Source organism: Xiphophorus hellerii, chromosome 6 (assembly GCF_003331165.1).
Source record: "Xiphophorus hellerii strain 12219 chromosome 6, Xiphophorus_hellerii-4.1, whole genome shotgun sequence".
Lineage (NCBI taxonomy): Eukaryota > Metazoa > Chordata > Actinopteri > Cyprinodontiformes > Poeciliidae > Xiphophorus > Xiphophorus hellerii.
The window spans coordinates 15,919,462-15,939,278 of record NC_045677.1 but is presented as its reverse complement, the minus strand read 5'-3'; the positions used below and the strand labels follow the sequence as shown (position 1 = coordinate 15,939,278).

Genomic DNA, 19,817 nt, shown 5'->3' with positions numbered 1-19,817 from the left:
GAGACATTATGATTATCATTACTGGAAAACTAATTTGATTTCATCTGCGCCTTTGCGTGTGTTAGTAGCTTGATTTGAAAAACTGAGTTTAAAACAGTAAAAACATTAAATCACAAGCAAAGAGAGGGAACATTTTGGATAAAAATAACAATAAAAATGTGACTCCAAAATCAGAGTAGAAACAAATATGTGTTCAATGTGTGTTTTCCATCAAGCTGCTGTGGGACACGTGATGAAACTCTCAACGCTCAGACAAAAATAAAAAGGACAAACAGGAAATCCGAGATGAATTATTTTAATCAACATTATGTTGTTGTGATGGGAAATAAAAACCCAACTGAAAAGAAAGAAGCTTTTTCCATTCAGTGGAGGACCGAATGGAAAAAGTCCTCTTCATTCTCAAACTTTAAAGTCTAATGAACATTTAACACTGGAACTGGAAGACATTTAAAATATCCTAAATAAATAAACATAAACTAAGAAATAAAAAAGAATTATGAAGTTTCTGGTCTCAACTAAACCTTTTCTAAAAGAACAATTTTGTTTACAAAACACCAAGTTGAAGACTTTATTCATCCACTTTTTGGTAGAAACAGAAATCATGCAAATGAAAATGGAGGACAGGAGGGCGACAACAGGACATGTGCAGGTTCCAAGTCAAACCCTTTAAAGACTCAAGAATGAAACCACTTTTCAAAAACTCACTTCTAAATATTACTTAAACAGCAAAATAGCTGCAGCATTCCTCAAGAAAGATTACTAAGAAAGTTTCAAGTCAAATCAGAGAACAATCAGGAAGTGTCACGTGGGAAAGTTTCCAGAGTTTCCTCCAGAAAATCTGCTGGGGTCATCCATCAGAGGTCTGCTGCATGTTTGGGTTAAAAAATGTCAAGATACAGAAAGTCTGAGGTGCAGGGTCAGGCATCAAAACTCAGAAATAACAACATCTGAAGCCAACAGGCAATTGATGGGACAGCACAATTGGTTCACAACTCCTCAGTCAGTTCAATGCCCAACTTTAAACCTTTACTTTAATCTGTCTTTACTGTCACTGGTGGAGAAAAATCCCCATTTAAAATAACCTATAGCCTGGTGTGGGGAAAATAAAGCCTGGTGGCCCGCCAGGCTGATAAAAGACTGGGAGAAACTCTGACTTCTGTCTACAGCTCTGGATGTAAGCGGAAACCCCGTCTATATCACCATCTCTAAATAGGAACATTCTGTGTTAATATTTTTAAGCGTTCTTTGGGCTGCTCTTGGTCCGCTCCCTCACCTAGGACCCGTTTGCCCTGGCAGACCCGACCCAAATAGAGGCACAAAGCCTCCAACGGCTCCTAGGATCACTGGGACACTCAAACCCCTCCACCACGATAAGGTGGCAGCCCACGGAGGGGAAAAAACAAAGCCAAAACAGTTCCCTTCTCTGACCTGAACTGATCTGGAGAGAGGCCAGAAGGTGGCGCTCTGGTGTTTCTAACTAAACACTCAGTTTAGTTAGAAACCAAACCTTTTCTAACTAAAAAGTTTAGTTAGAAACTAAGCTTTTTGTTTTCTCAGTTATTTTTCTCTCCACAGAAGCTACACATGGTCTGGTGTTGATTAGCTGTGGTTGCTTCCTGGAAAAGGACATTGACTGACATGATGCTGCCATCACTGAACCAGTCTCCCTCTCCTTTTCATTTCCATGAACATGGAAAGTTCTCCTGATCAGTTGACCTGTTGTGTCTCTGTTCTGTCTTCTCTCAGCTCCAGTCGGTCGTGGCAGATTGCTGCTGGTACTGAGCCCGGTTCTGGTTCTGCTGGTGGTTTGTTCCTGTTAGAGGAGAGTTCTTCTTCTCCACTGTCACAACATACATGTTCTGTATTAGGGACTGCTGTAAAGTCAACAACTCAACACAAGCAATTTGCTGACACCCCCTGCTGGTCAGGGACAGTGAATGCTGTAAGTAAAGACTCCATACAATCTGCTGGGTTTTATTTGGTACAAAGTTTTTAAACTACTTTATAATTAAGTGAACCTAATGAATTGATAATTTGGATCAATAGTAATCTGACTAAATTGAAATCACTTTTTCGAAAATGCCTTGACAAGAATATTGTTGTGAATTAACATTATAATTATAAGCTTTTAACCTTTTGGTATCTACTTTTGTGGTTTGAATGCTTTGGTATCTACTTTTGGGGTTTTGAACGTTTTGGCATCTACTTTTGGGATTTTGGTATCTACTTTTGGGGTTTTGAACGTTTTGGTATCTACTTTTGGGGTTTTGAACTTTTATGTATTGGTTGTTGCGTTTTTTTTTCCTGTTCTTTACTGTTTATTGGTGGGGCTTTGTTAGTTTGAAAGTTCAAATTTATATATTGTAAATTCACAACAAATGTCATCTCAATGCACTTTGAAGTAATTTTAGTTCAATCACATGTACTCCAATTGCTAGTACAATAAGCTCAGTTGATTATTAAAGTAGTTGTACAAGTTTGTACCAAATAAAACCCAGCAGATTGTATGGAGTCATTACTTACAGCATTCACTCCATCTGACCAGGAGGGGGCGACAGCAAATCGCTTGTGTTGAGTAGTTGACTTTACAGCAGTCCTCGTACAGAGCATGCATGTAGCGACAGTGGAAAAGAAGAACTCTCCTCTAACAGGAACAAACCACCAGGAGAACCAAAACCAGGCTCAGTACCAGCAGCCATTTGCCATGACCGACTGGAGCTGAGAGAAAACAGAGCAGAGACATAACAACAGGTCAACTGATCAGGAGAACTTTCCATGTTCATGGAAATGAAAAGGAGAGGGAGACTGGTTCAGTGATGGCAGCATCATGTCAGTCAATGTCCTTTTCCAGGAAGCAACCACAGCTAATCAACACCAGACCAAGTGTAGCTTCTATGGAAAGAAAAATAACTGAGAAAACAAAAAACAGTTGAAATAAATAATGTAGTAGAAACAGAAAATGACAAACAGTAGAGACAGATCACAATAAACCAGTCTAAGCCTTCTCATAATAAATGCCATAACCATGAACACGCTAAAATGATGCAAGAACACATTCTCAAAAAATCTATATACATTAAATTCTAACATTTAACACTGAAATTATAAGACATTTCACATATATAAAATAAATAAACAAAACAAAATTAATTATGAAGTCTTTAGACAAAAGTGTCCATTAAAAAAAGAAAGAAAATAAAACAATGGCTAGATGAGGCCAAAGTACCAAACTGAAAACTTATCCAGTTTTTGGTAGAAAGAAAAAAAAAAACGTGTCGAGTTCAGCCATTTTCCTCTCTCAGCCGATGAGGGGTGATGAAGGGCGAACTCCGAGACAAAAAAAAAGATGATCCAGGAGGATACCTGAAGGACAACAGGACAGAAAGACAACGAGACAGGTGCAGGTTTGAGGTCAAACCCTTTAACAACTCTGAAATCATCACTTTTCAAAAACTCAAGAGATATCTTAAATTACATTCTTGGTAATCTTTATAATGGATTCCATACACATATACGACTGAAGAATCTAAGAATCTTGGTTGGTTAGTTTTCACACTTTTACCTGCCAGTAGGATTTGTTTTCGCACAAACCCGACCGAAGGGCAACTAACCTGTTACCCATCAATAGGGTTTGTTTTGCACAAACCCGACCGAAGGGCAACTAACGCCTTACCCATCGGTAGGGTTCGTTTTCACACCAACCCGACCGAAGGGTAACTAACGCCTTACCCGTCGGTAGGGTTCGTTTTCACACAAACCCGACCGAAGGGTAACTAACGCCTTACCCGTCGGTAGGATTCGTTTTCACACCAACCCGACCGAAGGGTAACTAACGCCTTACCCGTCGGTAGGGTTCGTTTTCACACCAACCCGACCGAAGGGTAACTAACGCCTTACCCGTCGGTAGGGTTCGTTTTCACACCAACCCGACCGAAGGGTAACTAACGCCTTACCCGTCGGTAGGGTTCGTTTTCACACCAACCCGACCGAAGGGTAACTAACGCCTTACCCGTCGGTAGGGTTCGTTTTCACACCAACCCGACCGAAGAGTAACTAACGCTTTACACGTCGGTAGGGTTCTTTTTCACAAAAACCCGACCGAAGGGTAACTAACGCCTTACCCGTCGGTAGGGTTCGTTTTCACACCAACCCGACCGAAGGGTAACTAACGCCTTACCCGTCGGTAGGGTTCTTTTTCACAAAAACCCGACCGAAGGGTAACTAACGCCTTACCCGTCGGTAGGGTTCGTTTTCACACCAACCCGACCGAAGAGTAACTAACGCCTTACCCGTCGGTAGGGTTCGTTTTCACACAAACCCGACCGAAGGGTAACTAACGCCTTACCCGTCGGTAGGGTTCGTTTTCACACAAGCCCGACCAAAGGGTAACTAACGCCTTACCCGTCGGTAGGGTTCGTTTTCACACCAACCCGACCGAAGGGTAACCCTTTGGAACCCGGCCAGCTTTGTCTTCACACACCCGACCAAACTGTGTGAAAACAAACATCACTGTGAAAACAAACACCGAACACACAACCTTTTATTACCCTCTGTAACAAAAGTTTACCAAGGGTAACCCCTTTTGGGTAATCAAAAGGATCAGAACTCCAACATTTAAAATAGCCTACCGCGTTTTTCTTGCATGGAGCACTGTGCATGGAATGGATCGAGACCTTTGTTGTACTCGTTTGTTACTAAATTCCTTGAACTCATCCCATGACTTCATATCCTGGAGGAGTGGCTACCGGAAGTACCACACCATATTTCCCGGTGTTGCATTCACACTCCTACTTTTCACAGTCCGACAGTCCAATCTGGTGTCTTCAGAGTCGTCGTCCATCTCAACAAAAACTGTTGATTGGCTTCCATATCTTCCCGGTCCATATACCATAGCCACATACCATGTCTTCCCGGTCCATATACCATAGCCACATACCATGTCTTCCCGGTCCATATACCATGTGGTGTTGAGAAGGCCTTAAATTCTCAACCATGAGCGAAAAACTATCATTCACCACCATAGACACTGAGGATGCATGTGGTGACAGGGAACAAAAAACTTCCCTTTAACAGGAAGATTTAAAAAACTGCAGTTATCAAACATTGATTTAAAGTTATGTAAGCTGAAGTAGAGGCTCATACTGAAGATGTATGCTGTGACAATGGATAGGAAAGCGTCCCTTTAACAGGAAGACTTTCCAAAAAGACTTCCCTTTAACAGGAAGACGTTCCAAAAAAAGTTAATGCACCAAGTAACTAAGCTTAAGCAATGTCTCTTACTGAGGATCTACTTGATAAGACTTTCCAAAATAAGGTTAGTACTGCACCAATTTTTTAAATTGGTTAAAAGTTAAGCTAAGGCAATGAGTCGTACTGAGGATCCCATCTGGCGACAATAGAGAAGAAAAAAAACTTCCCTTTAACAGGAAGACTTTCCAAAATAAGTCAACACCGTACAAATTTAAATTTTGTAAGTTATACAACTAAGCTTAGGTAATGCTCATATTGAACATGCATGTTTTGAAGGTAGAAAGAAAAGCTTCCCTTTAACAGGAAGACGTTCCAAAAAAAAAAAACAAACCGGTTATCAAACATTGGCCAAAAGTTATGAAAACTTAAGCAATGCCTCATGTTAAGGTTACATGTGGCGACAGTGGAGAGGAAAAACTTCCCTTTAACAGGAAGACTTTCCAAAAATAAAACATTCCCTTTAACAGGAAGACTTCCAGAAAAATTAACATAAATTCATTATAAATAAGCTTAAGCAATGCCTCCTACTGAGGATCTACGTGGTAACAAAAATGGAAAAACTGCCCTTTAACAGGAGGGTTTTCAAAAAGAAAGACTTCCCTTTAACATGCAGACTTTCCAAAATAAGGTTGATACTAGTTAATCTAAAGCAAAGACTTGTACTGAATATCCACCTTGTGACAGTGGAGAGGAAAGACTTCCCTTTAACAGGAAGACTTTCCAAAAATGAAAACTTCCCTTTAACAGGAAGACTTCCAGAAAAATTAACACTGCACCAATTACGTAAATTTATTGTAAATAAGCAAGCAATGCCTCCTACTGAGGATCCACGTGGTAGCAAGAATGGAAAAACTTCCCTTTAACAGGATAACTTTCCAAAAAGAAAAAAAAAAAGTTTAATAGACTTTCCAAAAATAAAAACTTCCCTCCAACAGGATGACTTTCCAAAGAAATAATAAAAACTGCACCAATTATTTAAATTCATTCATTAAACGTAAATTAAGCTTAAGCAAGGCCTCCTACTGAGGATGCAAGTTGTGACTGTGGAAAGGAAAAGCTTCCCTTTAACAGGAGGACATTCCAAAATGAGGCTAACACTGCACCAATTATTTTAATTTGCTAACAATTGAGTAAGCAAAATCAATGCCTGATATTTAGGATGCATGTAGTGACAGTGGAGAGGATAAACGTCCCTTTAACAGGAAGAACCCTCCAGCATAACCAGAAGTTGGCTCTGTATGAAAGGCCATCTGTCACTACCCCCGGGGGATTTGAAAGGACAGAATAAAGAGAGAGACAGAAAAAGAAAAAAGCCGCTCCAGGAGTGTTTCTGTAGGAGAAAAGATCATTAGTTGTAGTAGAAGCTCCTTTGGTGGCTTTATCTAGGAGAAAGAAAGTTATTGGCTACAAAAGGTCCACCAGTTGCTTAGTCTAGGAGAAAAAAAATGAGTTAAGACAAACTTAAACACTGAAGGACAGGTCCCAGTTGATCCTCTAAATTGAACGTAAATTAAATTTGTTTGAGTTATTGAATTATTACAGTATGAACATTACCTCTGTGACCTCCAGCCTGCAGCTCCAGGTGATCTCTCTGTTGTCGTCCAGAAGAAATGAAGTGACATGACGAAATTGCACGAGACCACGCGTTGTTTCGGCATAAAAACGAATCGGTTTTCACGTTTAAATTGAACGTAAATTAAATTTGTTTGAGTTATTGAATTATTAAAGTATGGACCCTAAATTTCAAACCAAATATTAAATAGGCACAAAAAATGTATGTATGTTGAAATATAAAGACCTCATCTTCACCCAAAAGCATATTTTTAATATTCATTAGAAAGATAAACATTATCCTCATGCAGCTATACTGATGTCAACATTGACACATTATATTAGGTATATATTAGGTATATATACCATATATTAGGTATATATATTAGGTATGTTATCAATGTATATTATGGTGATATTTACAAAGCCTTCAGATTGTAGATATCAGATTCTAGTTACACCTAAATCTCCACAGGTCACAAGACCACAGCAACTGCTTCGAACAACACTAAAAATCCAAAGACTGAAGGATTTACAACAGCAGAATCCTTCTCAGCTCATTGACTCTCAGCAGAGAATCAAACCAAACCAGAACACCAAGAGACCTAGCGTTGGCCTTCAACAGCGATAGCATCAGCAGCGTAGCAAAACCCGCAACAGCTCCTACCCTGAGATGTCTTCTGGACCCGCCATTGGAACAGTTCTCTTTGACTTAACCAACCTTTGATGGGTCGGGCGGATCCGCCAGGCACCTTGTAGGGAATCCTCAGCTTGACGGAAGCGATCCTCAACTTCATTGAAGGGAATCCTCAGCTTGACGGAAGTGATCCTCAACTTCATTGAAGGGAATCCTCAGCTTGATTGTAGTATATCCATAATCGATCAACTTCTAGCGATCCTCAGCTTGATTGTAGTATATCCATAATCGATCAACTGCTAGCTCCAGATGCCGTTATATCTCCTCAGATGTTTCAGCAGCAAAGGGACGCCAGCAACCAAACAAACCGCTGCTGAGAGGCCATGGTCGGGTCTCTCCTTGTGTGCTGCTCTGTTTAGACACAAAAAATGGCTTCACTAACATGAAGCTGAAGTTAGTTTTCTACTCCAGCTTCCAACTCGGGAAATGGCTGAATTCCACCCAATTTTTCACTACATTTCGCATCTTTAATCTACTCTAGTAAAAATCTACAACACATAGACACTTCAAACTTGGACTGGATTATTGTGCTCTAATAGCAGAATATTTTAAACCATGTTTGGAATTTGTGACATTTTTTTCTGATTTGTGAAACTTAAATACAGTAAAGGGCAATTTCAGACCCTTTTTTAAGTTTCACTTCTGGATCACACTAGAACTTCTCTAATTCCATTACTGCAACACCTAGACAATTCAAACCTGCACTTCATTATTCTGCTCTAATAGTAGAATATATAAAACCATGTTTGTGATTTGTGAAACCTTCTTCCGATTTGTGAAACTTCACTTCACTTAACAGACCGCTGCAGAAGATCTTTCCTTCCAACAGCCATCACCATCTACAATAGCGTTTCCCAACGGGGGCAGTACTGCCCCCCGGGGGGGCGTTCAGAGGACGACAGGGGGCGCTGGCGGAAATTTTTACAAAACAGGGGCGCTGGGATTCTTTTAGGGGGCGATTGCTCGGAAGTAAACTTTACACCTTAAATGCACAACAATACCAGTTTAGACTTTCAGCAACTTGTTAAAACTGTATTGTGTAACATTAAAACATGCTTGGCTGCAACTGTATCGATGGCAGCTCTTTTTTTCTTCAGTGTTTGTTAGCTTTTGGCGCAGCTCCGCGCTCCTGCTACTAGTAGCTTCACCCCATCCATTCAGCTTTACACCGGCTGATGACGTTGCTGTTATTCCCTTGTCTGGTGTCTGATTTTCAAATATTTTATGTTTTATTGAGGTTTTTTGTACATATGTTTCGGCAGTGCTGTGATCATGTCAAAGCAGGAACATATATTTAAAAGGATTTTAATGTTCGTCTGGATGCTGCACACTTCCATGGAAGGACAACAGAATATTATCATGTCACGATACCCTCACTGTGTATGGCTCAGAAAAATGAACCCATGTAAATAAAGAAATCCCTCAATGGGTGATGCCTCGATAGAGAGCGTTCATTTTGTAGAGTTAACATTGGTTCTGTAAATGATCTGGTATGAAACAGTAGCACCACAGCACTTTTGAATTTTAATCATCAGAATACCGGAGCTAAAAGGTTTACGTCATGCTTCCATGCCTTATGGGGTAAAAAATTATAATAATAATAATAATAATAAATAAATTTAAAAAAAGACGACACGCACATTGCGCAAAACTCTGAAACAGGAGAATCGTGATATAGAACGGAGCAACGAACTATTAATATAAAAATCAATAAACAGATATAAAGATATAATCCATGTTCCTGTCCCATATTTGTATGGCATTAAGAGGATCTGGAACTTTTGTTTTTCCACTGAAAGCTCTGGTTTACACAGTAAATGCCATGTGGGTGAAATTTTATGGATGATACTCTGATGTTCCATTCTCCTGAAGGCAGTACAGAGCTGCACCACCAGAAACTTGCAGAAACATTGGAGAGAAGAAGAGTTATGATTGATATAGTTGGAGTTCTATCCATGTTTTAATGTTGCAGAGTTCAGTCTTTTTTGCAAAAAGTTCAAAGTTTAAACTGGCATTGTTGTACATCTTTTATCTGGTCATTTTGTGTAATATTTAACAACTAGAAAATGGCACAGAACAAGAATATTTTTTCCACTATGATTGGCTGCTGTTAGGCCTTCCAATTTGAAGTTGAATGTCCATTGCATTTTTCTTAGACGCCTGTAAAAATAATTTCTATTCGCATTGCTCTTTTGTTCTCTGGGAAATTATTTTTGAGGATAACTCCAGAAACAACCACAAATATCAAAACATCAACAACAGTGACAGTAATATTAATAATACAATAATATTCAGCGCAGCCTACAAATTCTTTGACGGGGGTCAGTAAGGGACCTGGATAATGGATAGGGGGTCGTTGGCCCGAAAAGTGCTATGATCTATAATAACTCCAACATTTAGTTTCCCTTTGGGATTAATAAAGTGGTTTTGAATTAAAATTGAATTTGAAAAAAACTATGTAACAAATGTGAATAGTAATCTGAACTTTAGTCAAGTTTCACAAATCACACAAAGGTTTCACAAATCCCAAACATGAATTAAAAATATTCTGCTATTAGATCAGAATAATTTAGTCCAGGTTTGAAGAGTCTGGGAGTTGTAATTCAGGAACCGGAGCAGTTCTAGTGTGATACTGATGCAAAAGAGTGGTGAAATCAATCTTTATTTAAGTTTCACATTTGATGCAGGTTTAACACACCTGCATCAAATAATGGCTCATCAGAAGGCCTGAGAAGAACATTGACATGCTGAGGAGGTTGTTACTACCACTAGGGAGAGAACTAAAACATACTGGATGCCGACCCTGCAGGACCGACTTTGGGCACCACTGGTCTAGGTGTTGTAGTTTTTTAGCTAAAGTAGATTAAAGATGCGGAAGGTAGTGAAGAATTAGTGGAATCGGAAGCTGGAATAGGAAACCAACTTCAGCCTCGTCTCACTAACGTCATCGGTGGAAAAAGACAAACAACTTAGAATAAGGTTTTCGAAAAATAACTTACCGAATAACCAACGCAGCGATTTCGAACATGGCGCTCCTGCGGCCTACTTGTAGGTCAAGTACAACAAGTCGCCAAACTGGGCCTCGTTTTCAATCGGATCCACAAAAGTTTCAGTCATAAGGCTAGGCGTCCACTCGGATCTCCGCGTCTTTGGGAGATCAGAAAATATAATTTTTAATCCTGGTCCCAGAGTTCATAAATATCAGACCGACAGTTTTGTGTCTCTATGCTTGCAGATGCTACCCACATTTTTTTTTAAAAACGATCACGTGGAAGCTACGTCATATTTTTATCCAGCATGGCGCATGCGCGTCACGCTCATTAATAAAAAAAATGGCACCATTTGCCACCGTTGCCAGATTTGAAATTTTCCTGTCCAAACACAGGGTAAAGCTAAACCTGTAAAACTTGCCCAACAACAAAGAAAGAGTACGAATCTAAACCTCTAATAAAACTCACTTTAATGGGACTACATATTTTATCCATAATCTATCCCTTATATATATTTAGAATAATTTAGAGAAACAGCTACATTTTCTATATATTTTTTTATAATGTAGGACAGATTTTTTTAAAGTTTTCAAAATTTTAAAATGTATATTTTCTAAGAACTAATACAGTTTTAGAAAAATTTTGAGAAGCAGTAAAAATGTGTATATATATTTAATTAAAATGTGAGTCGTGAACTTCTTGTCGTTTTGATGTTTCTGAACTAAATAAACTATATTTACCTGTCAGAATCCAGAGCTGTGCAGATCATTACCAACTTCAACTGTGATCTCTACAGAAACAGAGACACTCGGCCTTCAGCAAAACCACCAGTCAGATCCACTTTTCTGTCAAAAATGTCTAGTTTCAACCTCATTTATTATCTTTCAAGTCTCTTACTTAACTATGAACCATTTACTTAAAAAACCTGCGAAATTACAAAATAAAAACAGAATTTTCCTCCCCTTTTCAATTTTCTCTAGTGTGTTTTGAAAAAAAAAATCAACTTAAAATAGCAGTAAAGCTGAACTGATAATGTGTAGTGCTTGCATAAAACAACATAATGTTTTATGTTTGTGTATTAACATAATTTTGAGATACGTTTTACCTGTTTTACCTTATAAGTCAATCTTATCACAATTTTAATGAAGCCTTGTTAAACTGATCAAAGAAAATGCAATATATGAAAGACTTAAAAAAAATAACTTGCCACTTTAAACACAAATCAAATAATCTTTTATTGCCACAGGAACTATAAAAACAATGATGCAACAGGTTTACAAATCGGTCATCACAAGGCAGGAATGCATGTCCAAATGCGTCCAAGTATATAATGCATTCTTATAACGCATTTCATAATAATTGTGGTATGAATGTAAAAACAGAAAAGTAAACACCTGTTGGGAAATTTAAGCATCTTTAATACACATTTAGTTCTGTGCTAAATTGTTTGCAGCTCTTTTGTAATGGTCCCAATTCATGACTGACCACAGTTGTGAAAGCTATGTTAATGTCATAAATTAAAGATTACTTATCAGAAAAAATAAAATAAATAGAAACTAAAATTCATGCTTTTTTTATGGTGTGAAAAATCGACAGAGAACATCATAAATGTCATGCAAAAGGAATGCAAAACGGGAAGGTAACTCAGATCAAACGTGAGGATCACATGTGTTTTAAACCAGTTACAAAGCAGAACTCTATGCAGGCAGGTGGAAATAAATAGATCATAGCTTGGAGACCCCTGAAACAGCAATGACGTAAGCACCGCAGGTGTAAACATAATAATTCTATTATAAAAGTTGGAGTCCAACAGAGAAAAAACTACAATCGACAACAAAGCTAGTAGTTTTCATTGCAACTGCAGCACCATCTGAGAAGGCAACATTTATTTTCTTAAAGTGCTGGGTTTTTGATAATGAATCCCCCTGATCAATAATCACCAGTCTGTTCAGTAGCATTTGGTTGTTGACAAAGAATCAATGGAGACATGCATCTGGTTGTGTTGCAGTTAGGAAGATTGTCCAAGAATTGGTGCCATGATGATATTTGATTTCATCACAGAATAAATATAGAGCAGCTAAAACGATAAACCTGTAAGCTGCTGTTCACAACCCCCACACACATTCCTTCAGACACACACCACACATTCTGACACATAGACACATTCTCTGTCTTTTAACCAATTGCACATAGTTGGTAGAGGAGGTGGTCCCAAGGCTTGTTCAGCCATAACTGCTCAGCCCGGACACTCTTTGAGGTTGACAGGGCCAAACACGCCTGATGACCTGTGGAAGGAGACTGATACGTCGTTGATCTTCATGTCCTGGATACATCCCACAAAGGAGGATGTGACAGGAAGCATCTGCTGCATCAGTGCCTCTGTAAAAACAAATGTTCAGGTAGTAAACAAATTTGTGCTAACTTTGTTTTCATACATGACAGCTTGTTCAAGGGTCATCTTATATTAAACCCTAAAACAAATTCATCTTTTACTTTAATAGTATATTCCCACTATGATACTGTGAATTTGAGCTCATTTATGTAATAATTGAGAAAAAAAATCAATATAAAAAAATGTGCATAACTAATTTCCTTCCTACTACGCGGTTTGCTGATCGAGTATATGCATAGTGGATAACAGCCGTCTCATTCATTCATTCATTCATTCATTCATTCATTCATTCATTCATTCATTCATTCATTCATTCAAGGAGTTGCACTATGCAGAACTTTCTCATTAATTATGGTTGTGGAACCAATTGGAGAATTATTTTTGAGCCAAATATGTATCTATTATTATTGTACAGTATCTAACTTAAATATATAAATTCTTAATTTTATGTTTGCTAGCAATGTATTTATTTGAAGTGAATTTGGTGGGTAGATCACTCAGTGAAATGTGCTAAAGTTCAAGAAGAAAGCAGTGGTCATCTAACTTGTATATGAACTTGCAAATGTTTGTTGACATATTTGGCAAAAAAAAATCATTATTACATTAAGTTACTACCATATTTTTTATTACATTTAACTTGGCATGAATTGATAATATTATTAGAAGATGTTATATTATTGATAATTATAATAATAGTTGCCTCTGCTGTACATAACAGTGGGTTTAAGGTGCTTTTGAACCTAAAACTGTTTCGCATCAGATCCACCGGGAGTGTCTGTTACTCCCTAACAGCTGGATGGCATATATCTAATAGTTATTATACAGACTTGTTGATCACAAGATGTCACTCATGACTATAATTTTCTATCAATGAGTTTTGGAGACTTTGTTTCCCATCCTACTGATTGTATGATGTTGATAACCTTTTTTTTTCTAATTTCAGGTGATAAAGCTTTTTAAATATTGTTTTCAGTGCAGTAGAAGATCAGCATACACTGGCATTCCTTGAATGGCATGTTCTGTTTTCTTTCCATTTTGAGGAGCAATTGACCCCAAATTCAGGTTAAATTTATACACCAGGGAAACAAGTGCTTAGGTAGTTACTTCTTAAAATATATATGAATTGGTAAGGGTGTCAATTATTGTGTTACTAGTGGCTTTGTTGTAAAATCACACATTATTTCTTGTAGTTTTAAGAAATTAATTTAAATTTATAGTAGTGTATTAGATAGAAGATAACTATTTTAAGGCTTTTTTTTTTTTTTACACATTTTTACCAGAAGCTAATCATATTTCTTTTTTTAATTATTTATAATTTATTCAGAAATTCAATTGTGAATCTCACCAAGCTCTAACAAATTAAAAACATTTCAAACACTGATACTCACCAGGAATGCCACCGACATAAAGAGGATCTTTGGTCGAAGGGAACGTAGAAGATGGTGGACCTATCTTGTAGTTGTCCAATGTGTCCACAGATAGTTGTACAACATTTTTTCTCTTGATTACTAGGAGAAAAAAGGGGGAAAGATTTGACGCCAAGTAATTACAGGCACATAAATAAACAAATACTTTTTTCACTGAAGTACTTATATTTTTACCAATGTAGCAGCAGGCATCATAGCTTTCAGCTGAAAAAAATATTAACCCTTTCTGGTAACAAAATGACTCCTCCATTTCAGATGAGTCAGCCTTACTGGTCTTAACTGAGCAAACAAAACGACTAAGGAAACTGCTGAGGCTACTAAAACCTGAAACCAAAGAGAAAAGCATCAAGGCCTGGATGAGCAGAGGTCATCTCTGTACATTTATTTTGAGGAAATAAACTGATTCTAAAAATAAATTCTAGATTATTTTATGATAGAAGATGCTTTTAAACTTGTACCTGACTACAAATCCGTTAGTTATCGGCTGAGAATGATTATTATTGTTTGACGTTTGTTATATTAAGAGTGAATGAAGTTGCTGTAAACAAATATACTGAATAACATAGCATCATATACGATAGAGATAAGCATTTTCACCATTCAGCACAGTTAAAATAAAACAGTATTTTTGACATGTTGGCTGGATCTGAGAATCTTTTGACCATGACCAGTGTTCCAAAGCTTTATTTATAAATACAAGAAGATGGTAAAAAGTGACACCCTAGAATTAAATGTCGTGACACTGCATAAGTGTGCAAAACAATATATTTTGCTCCATAATCAATAAATATTTTCTTTGTCCTCCTCATTGTTGGTGTGAGTTAAAAACATGCGACTGCATTATTTCATATTTGGTTCGATATTTGTATTGGGTATTAGTGCAATTCTAAGTTTTCTTTCACCTGAAATTTTATGAAATATTCCATCGCATAAAGAGGTTTTTGGCTTCACTGATGTCATGTACTCTCCTCTTCCATTGTTCACGTGCGCCACCACCTGCAAATAGAAACATATGCAAATATCTCACTGTTAACCCCATACGAATAAAGTCAACTTTGATAATGAAGGTAGAATCAACTGACTTTGAAGCTACCAATTCAAGCCAACCTAATTTAGAGACAACCTTTGCTGTGCATAAAGAAAGGGGCAAACATTTAAAACAGTTCTATGGCAGCAGAAAGTATTCTCACCTCTCCTCCGAGCATATAGATGCTGAGAAAGTGGTCCATTGTGTTTACATGACTGGTGGAGTCACCGACATGAAGCAGGAGTCCAGTCTGACTGCGGGGACGTATGTTAAACAGCAGCTCCAGGTCAGAACCAAAAACAAAGGAGTCATCTGAAATACAGAAAACAAATGCAGGTAATGTGATTGACAAAAAAAGTAATGGGGAACAACTAATGAACAGAAAACCATTTTTTGAGTTTCCTAGTTTCTAAATATTAAATAAAACATTTTTCTAATATACTGAAGCATGTCCCTAAAAGGCTCAAATCATAAGTAAGATTTTTTTTTAAAAATCACCGTCATCCAATTCAGTGCTATAAAACAACAACACTTCATTTGTTCAAGTGAAGCACCAATGGTGTTCTTAAATGATAGATTAGAAATGAAAGTGTGGTATTAAAAGAGTACAAAAGTGATGTACTTACTGATTACGATATGTGCTCCATTTCCTGCAAAATACACCCCTTTTTGTGTTGGCCCCTCAAAGCAGGGTCCTGCACCATAGTTTGACGATGGGTTTAACATCAGTGCCCCATTCATCTTAAAATTACGCACACAGCCGGACACACTTTGCTTTGGCATAGCCTTTGACTGAAAGTAAAAGTAGTATTTATTTTACTAAACTAGCCACAATTTTTCACCAGAAATGTTAACTGAATTGACTTGTGTTTTGCTACCTTTAACTCTTTCTGAAGGGATTCTGGCGCACTGCCCAGGTACGCAGGTAGGAGAAACTGCTGCATAGACTTCAACTCAGAGTTAGTCAGCTGACCATCCTGAGCTTTGATCCCATCTACAACCAGCCGGAATTTCTTCTTTTCCAAACTGAATATGACCTACAGACAAATATATTCAACACATGCTTTGCTTTACAAAATAGACTGAGTGATGCAGGGATGGCTGCCACGACACAGCTGAAACAGGATATAAAACTGTAAGAAAACAAAAATACACAACTTTTTTGTCATTCTGCAAATCAGATTAAACTTTTGCTGATGTTTATCTGAGATTACTAAAATTATCTCTATTTCGTAAAAATAATGAGAAGATTTATAATCCAAATGACAATGGCATTATGGTTTTGCAAGCTTCTGGTTTGAAATCAAATCTCTACTGCTGTAACTTACAGCAGTACAGTTAGCAGCTGAACTGCATCTACAGATGCTGTAAGTTATAGCAGATGTTCCCAAACACACAGATATGTTCCCAACAGTGGTGGGCCGTCAGGGCCTGCAAGGCCTTCTCTGCTGGCCTAAAAATATCTGAATCACAGAGTAATGTTAATTATATTTTGTCCATGAATACGTATTAAATAAATCCAAATGGTCTGTCCGCTTCCTTTCATTGTTAGCCCCCTGGTTGCGCTGCTTCCAGACGTGTATTTTCATATTTAAGCATTTAGCCAATCACATTTCAGCCACTATTTGTTGCCAGGGTCAAAGAAATCTGCCTGGAGGCCTTCACAATCCGTTCTGCGGGCCCTGTAGCATAAAATAAATATCGATCAAACTGTTGCTTCAACCAATCAGATTTTGAGTTGGCGAGGCCCTCTAGCAGGCGTAAGGAAACGTCAGCGTATTCACACGCTCTGATTGGACAGTCAAAGAGTAGTAGCCAGAGCTAGCAAACTGCATCTGTAGCGAGCTGCACAAGCAAAGATATTGTTGTGTTGATTTAATAGCTGGTTTGTCAACCCACAACGGGTGAAGAAGGAGAAGAAATGGATTTGGTTGGAGATTTACTGTCAAAGCCATTTTCAAGGCGGACTTTTCAAGAAAAGCTGGACATTGTTAAGCAAGGTCGGGCAACTCCGGAGCTAGCAAGCCTGTCACAACCGGGAAAAGGATTTGTCCGCCACTTTCAGTCTACTAACTACGAGCGGTACTCCTGGCTCACAGGCTCCGAGGAACGCTGCAAATTGTATTGCTGGGAGTGCTTGTTATTTGCCACTGATCGACATGGTGTTTGGAGCCACATTGGATTTGTAAATTTGACTTGCCTAACCAAGGCAGCAACGAGGCATCAAAGCACCGCCGGACAATTACAAGCAGCGGTGCTTTCCAAAACTTTTGGGCAAACCAGAGTGGACCTACAGCTGAGCGAGCAAGTGCGCAGGGAGACGGAGCTCCACAACGAAAAGGTGAAGAAAAATAGGGAAATCCTAAAAAGACTGATAGACTGTGTCATTTTTTGGGGGGCAAGCAGGAACTTTAATAGAAAGGAGGATGGATTTTGTGTACAATCAGGATTTTTGGTGAGTCTATCTATAATGTTGCAATTTTATCAGGTTATTTTTGATGCTTTTTTTAAATGTGTGTCGCAGCTGTACCTGCAGTAGATTTTTTATAGCCATAAAATAGTTATTGAGGGTTGGATTGATTCAGACGGAGCACTACTGAAGGCCTAGGTGTGAAATGCACGGCCCGCCACTGGTTCCCAAACACACAGATGTGTGTGTTTGGGAACACACACATCTGTGTGTGGGAACACAGATCCCACACAGATGTTTGGGAACAAAACATCTGTGTGGAAAGTGTGTAACTCTTCAGTTACAACTAGCTTACTATTTTAAAACCTAAAATGAAATAACATTTAATCCAAATCAGGAAAATATTACATTTTTAAATAATTTTTAAAAAAATTATTTAAAAAGAAACCTGTGTGTTTGAGATGTTCCGGGAACATCTCAAACACACAGGTTTCTTTTGTGAATTTATGGGAAAAAATCTGCTGAGCTATCAGGAGGAATAAATGCCATTTTTTAATCCTTGACTACCAAGGAAAATGACCACATTCATTTTCAAAACTACACTTTACACATGTATAAACACAACGGGAATGTCCAGCCATGATAGTACATATTTAGGTGTGAGGCAGGTTCTGTTTTCCAGAAATGAATGTGAGCATTAGCATCTGAGAAAAGAAAAGGGCTATGTTAAATTGTTGGCTGAAGTTGTATTGGTAAGCGAATGTAATTATTTGTAGTGAAATACCACCAGGAGCTGAAAGGCCAATCAGAGAGGAATGACATCAACACACTAAAACCGACATAGACAGATAGAATGCTATTTTAAAGTCTTAAGTGGACAAAAATGATTTTTCAAAACATGTCTAATTAAACTAAAATTGGCCATTATCGCCATCCCCTTACAGAAAAATCCCATAGATTTTACTTGCAAAAATCACATGAACAAATTATGTACCACATATGAAGTAATGAATGACATGAAAAACGACAGGTCACGAAAAGTTTCATGGTAACCCTCCCCGGCCCCCCAAAAAACAAAACATATGATTCCTATTTTTTCACATGTGTATCACATATTTCCACATGTTTACATGTGAGAAAATTTGAGAGCAGAGCACAGAAAAAAGCTTGTGGGACGAGATCCTAATTTATCAACCAACGCTAAACAGATTCAAAGACAATTCTATCAACTACTAAGAAAATGTCGTATGTAAACTTTTCTCACTTATTATTCTGGTATTTGGCAAATGCAAATAATTGTAGTAATCCTACCTGACCTAAAGCAGAAAAGATTATGACTGATTTTATTTCACCCATGTAGAGGCAAGTGTATTTTTCTGCAAAGCATGTAAACATCAGGTTTTAGCTGTAAATATATGGAGGCTTGTATACAGTGATGTATATTCACTTACCGAATGCCACTTTCCATCATTGTACTTCTCTCTGTTGAATATCTCCCTCTGTTTTCCCACAGAGAGTCTGATCCTGCCCTTAGACATGTACAACGCCAGATGAGACTGCCCTCCTCTGGTCGCTGCAAAGAATAGCAGACCTTCAGGAGACCGAGTCCTGACATCCAGAGAGAAGTGAGGCCTGGATAGAATAAAAGAAAAAAAAAACAAACAACCTTCTCAATTACAGCTCTGGTTTTTATTTGCACACTTGGTATTCATAGATGTGAGATCATAAGGAAACTGGCCACTCACTTGGGTTGTAAGACCTGTAACGGTAGGCTGTAGCTCAGGCTGCTCACAGGCCCTCCCATGCGATAAGCATGTTGAAGCTTGGCTGGGAATTCACAGACTGAGGTGCTTTCATTTATTATTTGCTTCACGCTATCCTGAAAAGCAGCACAAAAACAAAAAAAGGAGAAGACCCTTAATAAAAGTTGATATTTGAATTCCTATCAGCTGCTGGTCTCTGGCTGCCTCCCGCCCTGCTGGGAATTAAGGCAGCATGCTTTTGAGTTGCAAAAATTTTCACAAGCATGTGTTCTGCCAAGTATGAAGTTTTTGTGACTTTAGATTTAGACTT

The 19,817-nt window shown here is 38.1% G+C and overlaps 1 protein-coding gene across 2 annotated transcripts in view; it reads right to left on the bottom strand.

Annotated features, from left to right (window-relative positions):
- Positions 1-11,706: 11,706 nt before the first annotated feature.
- Positions 11,707-19,817, bottom strand: part of LOC116721298 (laminin subunit alpha-3) — a 73,296-nt gene continuing 65,185 nt past the window's right edge. For both annotated transcript variants that reach the window (XM_032564924.1, XM_032564926.1), the window contains exons 70-77: positions 19,490-19,623; positions 19,196-19,376; positions 16,213-16,371; positions 15,961-16,126; positions 15,498-15,646; positions 15,210-15,303; positions 14,269-14,388; positions 11,707-12,867 (exon numbers count right to left, since the gene is read on the bottom strand). In XM_032564924.1, the coding sequence (XP_032420815.1) occupies positions 12,725-12,867; positions 14,269-14,388; positions 15,210-15,303; positions 15,498-15,646; positions 15,961-16,126; positions 16,213-16,371; positions 19,196-19,376; positions 19,490-19,623 (1,146 nt within the window). In that variant the 3' untranslated portion in view covers positions 11,707-12,724. The remainder of the gene's footprint in view (positions 12,868-14,268; positions 14,389-15,209; positions 15,304-15,497; positions 15,647-15,960; positions 16,127-16,212; positions 16,372-19,195; positions 19,377-19,489; positions 19,624-19,817) is intronic.